The sequence below is a fragment of the Sinocyclocheilus rhinocerous genome, unplaced genomic scaffold (assembly GCF_001515625.1).
Source record: "Sinocyclocheilus rhinocerous isolate Xijiao unplaced genomic scaffold, SAMN03320098_v1.1 scaffold658, whole genome shotgun sequence".
Classification (NCBI taxonomy): domain Eukaryota; kingdom Metazoa; phylum Chordata; class Actinopteri; order Cypriniformes; family Cyprinidae; genus Sinocyclocheilus; species Sinocyclocheilus rhinocerous.
The window spans coordinates 224,555-236,621 of record NW_015650392.1 but is presented as its reverse complement, the minus strand read 5'-3'; the positions used below and the strand labels follow the sequence as shown (position 1 = coordinate 236,621).

Genomic DNA, 12,067 nt, shown 5'->3' with positions numbered 1-12,067 from the left:
TTTGACACCATATTCACCTCAATGTGTTGTGATTGGTTGTATTGTAAAGTTTGTTTAGTAATGTGTTGCTATTGATTGGCTGACAGTGTCTGAAAGTAAAGACCTAGCAGAATCGGTCAGCATGGTTCTCAAGCAGGAAATCTCCAGGCTGTTTGGGGAAAGTAATGCTAAGAGCTTCAACCAGGCGTTCCTCACCAAGCACTTCAATTCCATCCCTCATCGAGTAGCAGGTGCACATACTCAACACTTTATATGCACTCAGCTTTTTTTAAAAACTTGCTTATTTTTCATGTTCAATTTTCAATTTCACTTGTTTTCTTCCTTTACAGCTGCCAAAATGATGTTCTACTTAGACCCTTCAACACAGAAGAAAGCGGTGGAACTGGCTATAGCACTTGATGAATCACTGAACAACAGAAACATCCAGGTACATAATGGGCTACAGGACTTTAAAGGATTAGTTCACTTACAGAATAAAAATTTCCTGATAATTCACTCACCCCCATGTCATCCAAGATGTTCATGTCTGTCTGTCTTCAGTTGAAAAGAAATTAAGGATTTTGAGGAAAACATTCCAGGATTTTCCTCCATATAGTGGACTTCAATGGCGGCCAACAGGTTGAAGGTCCAAATTGCAGTTTCAATGCAGCTTCAAATGGCTCTACACGATCCCAACCGAGAAATAAGGGTCAAACGATCGGTCATTTTCTTAAAAGAATAAAAATTATATACTTTCTAACTACAAATGATTGTCTTGCACTAGCTCTGCAAAGTGCATGTGCAACTTCATGTATTACGTAATCACGGTGGAAAAGCCACGCACGGTTAGTTCTTCGTCTGTGTGTACTTTGGTTCAGAAAGGTAGGCTAGGGCGACAAAGTCCATCTCATTTTCTCCAACTTCAAAATCGTCCAACATCGTTGTTTTACCTTTTTTGTAAAGGGCGTTTGACTTTGTAAACACTGGGTCGGTACTTCCGCCTACATCATGTGTGACCTTTCTAACATGACTACATAATGCGTGAGGTCAAGCTACTGCAAGATGAGCATTTATGGTTAAAAATTATATAAGTTTTTATTTTGTTTTAGAAAATGGCCAATCGTTTCACTAGATTAGACCCTTATTCCTCAGCTGGGATCACGTAGACCCCTTTGAAGCTGCATTGAAAGTGCAATTTGGACCTTCAACCCATTGGCCGCCATTGAAGTCCACTATGGAGAAAAATCCTGGAATGTTTTCCTAAAAAACCTTCATTTCTTTTCGACTGAAGAAAGAAAGATATGAATATCTTGGATGACATGGGGGTGAGTGAATTACCAGGAAGCAGAGGCATTTCTTTATTTTAATTATACATTGTTTAATTAATTATTAGCTTTTCATCAACTTATGAACCCCCTGCAGTTATGCAACTTATTAACCCCCAATTGGGTAACCCTGGTGTATTACATGCTTATAATATATTACTACTTTATTTTTGCAGATCTGTACAGAGGTTTTGGAAAGCCTGCGTGATGGCGGCCTTGGAGAGGCTAAGGAAACGGCCGAGTTATACCGAGCGGAGTGTCATAAGATCTACCCCTATACACTGGCCTTCATGCCCCCAGGCTACGAGGAAAACATGAAGATTGCGGTCAATGGAGACGTCTCCACAGAATCTGAGGAGCTGGCCAATGATATGTGAACATCCGAAGAGGGTGAAGGACTGAGGGAGGAGGTGGAATGGGAAGCGGTGCGGCACTGCCACTGTCAAACACCCGAGACGGTTGCCACTGACTATTGCGATTCTGTGAGGAACTTCCTGCGATCTTCTACACCCCCAGAAATTGCAGTGAGGACTGACAGACAATGACTGTGTTTTGGAGTGGAGGAAGAAGAGGAGGGGCATGGGGGGGGGGAAGAGAATGAAATGCCCATTTTACTTTTTTAACCTTGCTGATGACTACTCTCTAACTGAAAACTAGCCAAACATGCATCCCATTTTGAAATACAGTATGTCTGAATGCAAACTTTATGCAATGGCGAGAGCAAATCCCATAGTCAACAAACCAAGCAAGAGAAGCGCACTCAAAACCCATCTTTCCCCTATTTTAAAGAGTAATTTATATGAAAAATAAAAGGATGCGTGGCTTGTTGTGCAAAAGATCTATTTTGAGTTGGTGTGAAAAGGCAGCTGAATTATTGGACACGTTTAGGGGAAAGATTGGGTGTGGACAGGGAGTGATGTCATAATGGGGAAGCAGCATGTGTAGAGGTTCCTTTTTGCATATATTGGAGCTGGAAGAGGCTGTATCCAACAAACAACAGTAAACTGTGATCAAGAGCCTGTGAAGTTGACAAAAGAAAACCTTTTTCCTCCTTTCTCCTTCATTTTACCTCATTCTATCACTCTGTTTGATCCAAATGGGTTACAGTGTTCAAAGAAGAGTTTGTTGTATGATAGATTTTTTTGTAATAAAAAAATCAAACAGTGAGAGCACACATTTTGCACCAGTCCATGCACATCACTGTTTTTTCACATTGACTTTGGTAGTCTTTAAAACTCTTCAAAGCATTTCATCAGCATTTCAAAGCATACTTTGCCTCACTTGTTTACAATTTTACACGAGAAACCGTTTTATCTACTGAAGAGGGATATGAAATAACTGTGGGCTGTTTTGGTTTCTGTCCAAGCTGGATGTCAGACTTCTCTTTTTAAAAACGGTTCTTACCCCTTTTTATTGTATGCATACTTGCATACATGAATTCATGCATAAAATAAACAATTGTGTTTTTTATTATTTGCAAAAAAGCACACGTTTACTTTAATTACCTGCTTTGACATCTTATGACGGGTTGTTTTGAAAACGAGTCCAGATTTCTCTTATTGAAGGGGAAGTTCTTGTAATCAGAAACCATCAGTCATGGGCATGTGAGGAGTGCTCTGAACTTTTAGCCTCATTTTAACATCCATTTCACATGTTTGTTTCGACACTGGAACGGTAGATGGATTCGTCTTTAGAGAGCTCCACTTCATCGAACGGTAACCCGGTGCGCTGCCGGTGTCGTACCTGTAAGATCATTGTGATTGGAGATGCCGGTGTCGGTAAGACTTGTTTGACTCACCGCTTCTGCACCGGACAATTTCCCAGCAGAACGGAGGCTACAATCGGGGTGGATTTTCGTGAGAAACTTCTTGATTTAGAAGGCGAGAAAATTAAAGTAAGTGTACTTTACGGCATTCTGGTTTATTGAGAAACATGTTTATATTTTGAGCATGTTACAAAATGTTGCTTGGATGCATAAAGCTAATTTAGGCAGTGCAATAAAATTTTTGCAAAAACGCGACAAGTCATTTATCACGAATCGGTTGTTTCGAACAGCTCATTTAAAGGGAAAAAGATGATTAAGCGGTTTTTTTTATATCATGCAGTAATTGCGTAATCTCAAGATGCCTTGCCTGGAAAGTGTTCTACATGTTGATGCATGTTGGTTAACTTTTCAACCCATAAACCGAATCACAAATTCTCTTACCATCGGTTTATCCATCGTTTAAATGAATGCATTTCTCTACATGAATTGTTGATTTATCCGTGAACTGAATTAGATTTATCGAACCTGTTGTCTATTCAATAGCTGATGTAAATTTTTCTTTACTTCTGCTTTAATTTTTAAGTGGTAGGTAGATTTACTGCTTGTGAATTCCATTACGGAACAAGAGCAAAACGTGGGATTTCACAGCATTGTTAAGATCTTTTTTGATCTTCAAAATGAGGAATTAGACTGCTGCTTAACCATTTACATTAGGTCATGCTCATTTTAAGAATGTCTAGATTTGACCAGGACATTGCCATTTTCTGCTTCTGCAAAATCAGTGCAGAACCGTGTTGTTGGTCTTGTGTAAACATCTTATGTATGCATATGTGTTCCTCTTATATGAATTCACATTTGTCCACAACTGAATTTGCCTTGCAGTATTTATGTATATATGTGACCCTGGACCACAAAACCAGTCATAAGGGTCAATTTTTGAAATTGAGATTTATACATCATCTGCAAGCTGAATAAATAAGCTTTCCATTGATGTATGGTTTGTTCGGATCGGACAAAATTAGGCCGAAATACAACTATTTGAATATCTGCAAAAAAATCAAAATAGTGAGAAAATCGCCTTTAAATTTGTCCAAATGAAGTTCTTAGCTATGCATATTACTAATCAAAAATTACGTTTTGGTATATTTACGGTAGGAAATTTACAAAATATCTTTATGGAATGTGGTCTTTACTTAATATCCTAATGATTTTTGGCATAAAAGAAAAATATAGCCGTGCTACTTATGACTGGTTTTGTGGTCCAGGGTCACATATATTAAAAACCCTAATAAACTTCATTTAAATACCCTCAGGTCAGGTACATATAACGCTCCGGGTACTCGCGTAACCTCGGTTCCCTGAGATAAGGGAAAGCGTTGCGTTGTCGTTTGACGACTGCTTGGGGAAACTCCTGTTTACTCTATTACTGAAGCCTGATTGGTTAACGTTTGTGTAGCTGCACAAACCAATGGTGCTCGAGCCTGCCAGAAGGGGCGGAGCCAACCGCCATATAAGTCGGCTCGGAGCGCCATCTCATCAGAACCATACGACTGAAGCGACAGCCATCGATTCGTGTGTAGCTGTAGCACAGCCATTTGCGCAACGCTCGTTCCCTTATCTCAGGGAACCGAGATTACGTGAGTAACTGGAGCGTTCCCTATCGAAAGGTAACTCCCGTTGCATTGTCGTTTGACAGTAGCGCCGTGCTATATGCAGATGCAGAACTTAGCCTGCTTTGCGAGTTCAGCCCAGGAACACTCAGCGAGGGCTCCATAAGCCTGAGCTTACAACGCCTAGTTTTAATATGCATAACGTCATCTGCATATCATTTCCATGCATATTTCCATCCACGTGACACCATGTTTAACGCAGTTAAGGGTAGCCTACAACACATTAGGAAAATATGAGATATGGACTATAAATGCGTTTTGAGACATCACTATTCTAATTTATGAAATTTGCCTAAAAGGTAAACATATATTTTAGAATGTTTATAGCCTATATTTTTATGGAAAGTGATAGGCCTTATTTTTTTGCAGTGTAGCTGTCTGACTCAACGCGTCAATAACAAAACATTTTGAAAATAAAACACGCATATCTTTCAGTTTCCTTCAAATTCTATCTTTTAAATATGGTGGTTGTCCCAATATTGGGGAGAGCACGAAAGGGGTTATCATTGGGCTACTGTCTGTGTGCGACGCCTGTGAACAGTTCTACTGTCATTAGTGGCCTGGAAGGGCCAAGTTTGCCCATCACTGGTCTAGAGTGTCCGTACGGTGCGCACATATTTACGCATTGTTTATTTTTTATAAATCCCGATATGTGCGTGGAAAATTGTGTACGCACATTTCCATGCCCATTTTGTGCATACGCAACGTTTATACATCAGGCCCCTGGGCTCTAAACGGAGTTGAGAGCACCTTCGTTACATAACTGCTGTGCAGTTGAAGAACGACTTTACAGTTGTTGGGTCCAAACTCAAGACAGGAAGCACTGACAGACAGGTCTTGCAAGTTCCCTACTCGCTTGACTGACGCCAGGGCCAAAAGCAGAGCGGTTTTGAGTGTCATGACCCTTAAGCCGGCTGTTTGGGGGAGCTCTTGAGAGCTCTCAGGACTATAGACAAGTCCCATACTGGCACCATCCTAGGGCAAGGACGGTTTAACCGCCAAGCACCTCTAAGAAACTTAATGACCAAGTCGTTCCTGCCAATTGTCCGTCCAGCCTCGAGAGAATGATTTGCCGCGATGGCTGCCACATAGACTTTGAGCGTGAAAGGGGTGCGCCCCTTATCCAGCAGCTCCTGCAAAAAGGTTAGCACGTGGGACACGTCAGATGATACCGGATCCTTGTTCCGTGCTGAACACCAGTCACTGAAGACTGACCACTTAAGGGCATAGAGGCACCTTGTAGACTGAGCTCTAGCCTCTAAAATGGTATTAGTGACTCTCGCTGGGAGTTGACTGGACTCCCGTCGAGTGGCCAGACATGAAGGTTCCACACTTCCAGCTGGGGATGCCAAATCTTGCCCTGCGCCTGCGAGAGAAGGTCTCTCCTCAGGGGTATTGCAGGACCACGGTGCTGCAGATAGCAGTTGGATCATCTCCGGAAACCAGACTTGGTTCCTCCAGAGAGGGGCCACGAGGAGGAGAGAGCACTTTGTGTCCCTGACTCGCCTGATAACCTGTGGTAGCAGGGCGATCGGAGGGAAGGCATACAGATGGGTGTTGGGCCAATCGTGGGCCAGAGCATCCCGCTCTCTTGAAAAATAGGTTGGGCAGTGATAGTTGTCGTCGGAGGCAAAGAGGTCGACCACTTGCCCTGCCGAAAACTGACCCGTCTGGGGATGTAGCCTCCATTCCCCTGGAGCTACATTGTCCCTTGACAACATATCTGCTCCCTGTTTCAGTCTGCCTGGCACATGAAACGCTCGTAGTGAGAGGAGTTCTCTCTGTGCCCAAAGCAGGAGACGTCGAGTCATCCTGTGAAGAGGACGTGACCTGAGGCTGCCTTGGCGGTTGATATAGGCTACCACAGCCGTGTTGTCCGAGTGGACCAGGTCGTGGTGCCCCTTTAAGGCTGGCAGGAAGGTTTTCAGGGCCAGCAAACAGCCATCATTTTGAGGCAGTTGATATGTAGGCGTCGCTCGTGGGTCGACCAGGAGCAGTACGCCGGATTGCCCTCGCCCCAGCCCGAGCTGGAGGTGCCCGTCATGACCACCTTCCTTCTGTAGGTCGTTCCCAAATTCACGCCTGACAGAAACAGGCAGGGAGTTGTCCAAGGGGCCACAGCTTTGACACAGCGATAGGTTACCCTGAAATAAACGCGGCCCAGGCGCTACGCGTGGGACGGGACGTGGACTTTTAGCCAATATTGAAGGGGCCGGATGCCCTGAGGGGACGTGCAGACACTGAATATTCAGGGAGCTGTTACGATCTCTTTCTGGATCGCAACAAAATAAGGGAGTCACCACACACCACAGCTAATTATTAAGTTAATTTATTTGTCCATATAAAACAGAACAATGTAGAATGTCAATATAAATGGTAGTCAGTGTGTCAGCAGATACATGTAAGTGTGTAACAAGTATGAAAGACAGTAATCCAACCAAACACAGTCCATGGATCCTCCAAGAACAACAACCATCCCCAAAGGAGATGGATCAACGACGGCGGCGATCTCCCTTATTTCTCACATCTCATCAGTCCTCCGGTAGCCTCATGTGTAACCCAAGATACGGAGCAAACAAAGACAGCTCAAGCTCCGCACAAGCCCAGCCCACGCTCACGCCACGCCATCTCTGTCCCAGTCTTTTATAGAGTGCCATGATTACCTTCAGGTGTGCAACCACTCCCCTCAGCCAAATCACCTGTAACTCAGAAATAACAGTTTACTTGCTGGAACCGTCACACACACCCCTTTAAAAGAGATCCGTTCCCAAACCGGATCAACTGCACGCCTGACAGAAACAGGCAGGGAGTTGTCCAAGGGGCCACAGCTTTGACACAGCGATAGGTTACCCTGAAATAAACGCGGCCCAGGCGCTACGCGTGGGACGGGACGTGGACTTTTAGCCAATATTGAAGGGGCCGGATGCCCTGAGGGGACGTGCAGACACTGAATATTCAGGGAGCTGGGACAACGCCCCTGCCACTACTTTATCCGATCCTTTAATGTGTTTAACAATCAAATTATAAGGCTGTAAAAAGAGAATCCAATGCATTAAGCACTGACTCGGCGACTATAAAGAATGCAAAAATGTTAAGGGATTGTGATCAGAATACACCTCTACGGGCATTCCTCCCCCCACATACACGTCAAAAAACTGAAGTGCCCAGATTAAAGATAAAGCCTCTTTCTCAATCACTGAATAATCTCTTTCTGGATCGCAACAAAATAAGGGAGTCACCACACACCACAGCTAATTATTAAGTTAATTTATTTGTCCATATAAAACAGAACAATGTAGAATGTCAATATAAATGGTAGTCAGTGTGTCAGCAGATACATGTAAGTGTGTAACAAGTATGAAAGACAGTAATCCAACCAAACACAGTCCATGGATCCTTCAAGAACAACAACCATCCCCAAAGGAGATGGATCAACGACGGCGGCGATCTCCCTTATTTCTCACATCTCATCAGTCCTCCGGTAGCCTCATGTGTAACCCAAGATACGGAGCAAACAAAGACAGCTCAAGCTCCGCACAAGCCCAGCCCACGCTCACGCCACGCCATCTCTGTCCCAGTCTTTTATAGAGTGCCATGATTACCTTCAGGTGTGCAACCGCTCCCCTCAGCCAAATCACCTGTAACTCAGAAATAACAGTTTACTTGCTGGAACCGTCACACACACCCCTTTAAAAGAGATCCGTTCCCAAACCGGATAAAAAAGAACCACCACCATAACCAAAACTTAGAAATCATACATTTCTATACATGTTGTTATACAACCTCTGGTCACAGTACACCCATGATTCTCACAATTCTCTCCATTCTCCCACACTGCCCACCTTGCCACCAGCAATCTGGATCCTGAAAGCAAATTAAGGCGACAAAAGAGCACGGAAAAACAGAAACAACTGAACAACCATTGTACTTAATTGATCAGATCAGGAACATGTGACAGCGCATCTGCCACTACGTTATCCGATCCTTTAATTGGTTTAACAATCAAATTATAAGGCTGTAAAAAGAGAATCCAACGCATTAAGCGCTGACTCGGCGACTGTAAAGAATGCAAAAATGTTAAGGGATTGTGATCAGAATACACCTCTACGGGCATTCCTCCCCCCACATACACGTCAAAAAACTGAAGTGCCCAGATTAAAGATAAAGCCTCTTTCTCAATCACTGAATAATTTCTCTGATAAAATATTGAACTTACGAGAAAAGAAACTTACGGGATAGTCCAATCCATCCTCCCCTGTCTGTAATAGAACAGCTCCAGCACCAATCTGGCTGGCATCCACCTGTAATTTAAATGGCATATCCAGCCTCGGGGCAGCTAGAACAGGAGCAGTGGACAACAACAGCTTAACATTTTCAAAAGCACTCTGACAATTGTCACTCCAATCAAATTTCACTGAGCTCTTAAGCAAATCAGTCAGCGGAGAAACCACGGTTGAAAAATTAAAACAGAAACCCTGGTAATAACCAACCATCCCCAAAAAACGCATGAGTTCTCTTTTGGTGGACGGAGGAGGAAACTGCTGAATGGCCAAAACTTTGGCCTGAACTGGCCGTACTTTGCCTTGGCCAACCTCTTTTCCCAGATATCTTACTGTAGCCTTGGCAAACTCACACTTAGCCAAGTTAACTGTAAGACATGCCTCAGCCAACCGAGCTAAAAGAGCTTGCAGACGAACTAAATGTTGTTCCCAGGTCTCGCTGAAAACAATAACATCATCCAAATACACTGCACACCCCTCCAGCCCAAACACCACTCGATTCATCAATCTCTGGGAGGTGGTAGGTGCATTTCGTAAACCAAAACTCATAACAGAGTAAGAGTATAATCCAGAGGATGTAATAAATTAGGTTACTTCTCTAGCTCTAGGAGTTAACGGCACTTGCCAATATCCCTTAAGAAGATCTAGCTTGCTCACAAAATTAGCTGTACCCACCTGATCTACACAATCCTCCATTCGAGGAAGTGGAAAAGCATCGGGCTTAGTGATGGCGTTTAGCTTGCGATAATCAGTGCAAAATCTATAAGTCGAATCTGATTTCCTCACTAACAAGCAAGGTGAAGCCCAACTTGAACACGACGGAACAGCTATTCCGTTCTCAATCATATATTGAATCTCAGATTCCAATACTCTCCTCTTACTAACTGGAGCCCTATAAAAACGCTGACGAATAGGTTGTGCGTCTCCCACATCAACATCATGCTGTATCAGATGAGTACGAGTAGGTACATCTGAGAACAAGCCAGGAAACTCCCATAACAATTGGGTTAGTTCTTTATTTTGCACCTCTGTCAAATGTGAAAACAGAGCATCTAAATTCTCAAGAGTCTCTGAATTCTTTAATCGAGGAAGCAAAACACAATCTTCAGGGACAGCTATGTCCTCATTAACAACCATATCTTCTCTTCCCTCAGCAGAAAGTTGACAAGACTCAAAAGAAGCAGTAGCAACTGATTTCATTGGTTGGATTTCAGAATTTCGAGAACAATAAGCTTTAATCAAATTTACATGGAAACACTGCTTAGATTTTCGCCGATCTGGGGTTGCAACTTGATAATTTTCATCAGACAATTTCCGAAGAACGGTATATGGCCCAGTAAACTTAGCACAAAAAGGAGATCCAGAAGACGGTAACAAAATTAACACCTGATCACCTGGTGTAAAGACACGACCCTCAGCATGCTTATCATAGTGCTTCTTCATTTTCTCTTGCGCAACAGCAAGATTCTTCTGTGCACTCAATCTGGCCAAAAACAAACGTCTACGAAAACCATTCACATACTTTACCAAATTTTGCGGAGGATCTTCCTCACCTAATCCCTCACGCAAAACAGAAAGAGGTCCACGTACGCGATGACCGAAAACTAGATCATTTGGGCTAAATCCCAAACTCTCTTGCTGTACTTCCCTAGCAGCAGCACTGGTTTCAACGACTGATTTGGCTTCCCAGTTACCTGACAAGTGTGACACGTTCTGAAGAAAGACGAAAAGTCCTTTTTCAAACGGGGCCAATAAAATTGTCGTAAAATTCGGTCATAGGTCTTTTTTACTCCTAAATCACCTGCAATTTCACCATGTGCATGTTGTAATACTACGTCTTGAAATTGTTTCGGCAACACCACTTGAATTATACACTCGTCCAACAAATCCTTTTTACAAGAGACGTACTTCCTTAGAAGCATCTCATCTTGGATAAAATATCCACTAACAGCACTTCTTACCTCCTGAAACGGAATAACAGCATCAAACAACCTCTGCATCTCAGGGTCTTTCTGCTGTGCATCTACCAACTCCCTATAAGAAATAGGCGAAAGGGTAGATAAACCAGGCACAACAAATTTTAACACTTCATCTTTCCTCTCAAATGACATCTCATGACTCCTTGCACGAGTCACAGCACAAGCTGTAAATACTTCAGGAAAATTTTGATGCAGAATGTCGGAGTTCTCCGTGACTGGAATAGACACCACCTCAGGAGGTGGAATCACATCTCGCCATACCATACCTCCAGCCAAATTATTGCCCAGGATGACAGTAACCCCATCAACTGGCAAAGACGGACGAACTCCCATGGATACTTCTCCACAGATCAGGTCAGAAGTCAGGTGTACTCTATGCAGAGGAACAGAAAGAGTGTTTAATCCAATTCCTCTAATCAAAACACTCCTCCCTTCACTCGATACCTCAGAAAAAGGCAGAGCAGATTCAAGAATGAAGGATTCTGATGAGCCTGTATCTCTCAAGATTTTAATTGGTATTTTACTCTCAGAGTTTGGCACAATATTTTAAAATTGTTCTAAAATGATCAAATCACGCAACTTTTCAAAATCATCAACAGCGGACGCAACACACCAACGATCAAAATAAGAAACCAGATCCCTTACCACCTCAGAGTGTGTTTGCCGATCACCTTTTCTCCAGCTTCGAAATCGCTGGCGATAGGCTTCAGGAACCAGTTCGTAGGCCTTCAGAATAGCTACTTTTACCTTGTCATAATCTTTTCTGTCCTCCATCGTGAGCGCTGCATATGCCTCCTGTGCCTTGCCTGTAATCACCGCTTGAAGCATGACAATTCGGATAGACATCGGCCAATTTCTTTATGCGGACAAAGTCTCGAATAAAGAAAAAAAAACATCAGGGTCATGTTCATTAAATTTGGGAAGCAGCCTTAAATTACTGGCCAAGTCAAACCCTCCAGATAAACTTAAACCTCTCTCCCCAACCTCTGACAACATTTTCCCTTCCTTTACCAATCTCAACCGCTCCACCTGCAGCTCATGATCTCGTGCGGATTTCTCAGCCTCTAGC

The 12,067-nt window shown here is 43.2% G+C and overlaps 2 protein-coding genes across 2 annotated transcripts in view; both read left to right on the top strand.

The window, feature by feature from the left end:
- LOC107712022 (N-alpha-acetyltransferase 15, NatA auxiliary subunit) overlaps positions 1–2,503 on the top strand; it is a 28,286-nt gene extending 25,783 nt beyond the window's left edge. The window contains exons 18-20 of the mRNA XM_016517145.1: positions 87–230; positions 330–427; positions 1,481–2,503. Of these exons, the coding sequence (XP_016372631.1) occupies positions 87–230; positions 330–427; positions 1,481–1,681 (443 nt within the window). The 3' untranslated portion in view covers positions 1,682–2,503. The remainder of the gene's footprint in view (positions 1–86; positions 231–329; positions 428–1,480) is intronic.
- Positions 2,504–2,812: 309 nt separating this feature from the next.
- Positions 2,813–12,067, top strand: part of rab33bb (RAB33B, member RAS oncogene family b) — a 14,961-nt gene continuing 5,706 nt past the window's right edge. The window contains exon 1 of the mRNA XM_016517152.1: positions 2,813–3,198. Coding sequence (XP_016372638.1) covers positions 2,983–3,198 — 216 coding nt within the window. The 5' untranslated portion in view covers positions 2,813–2,982. The remainder of the gene's footprint in view (positions 3,199–12,067) is intronic.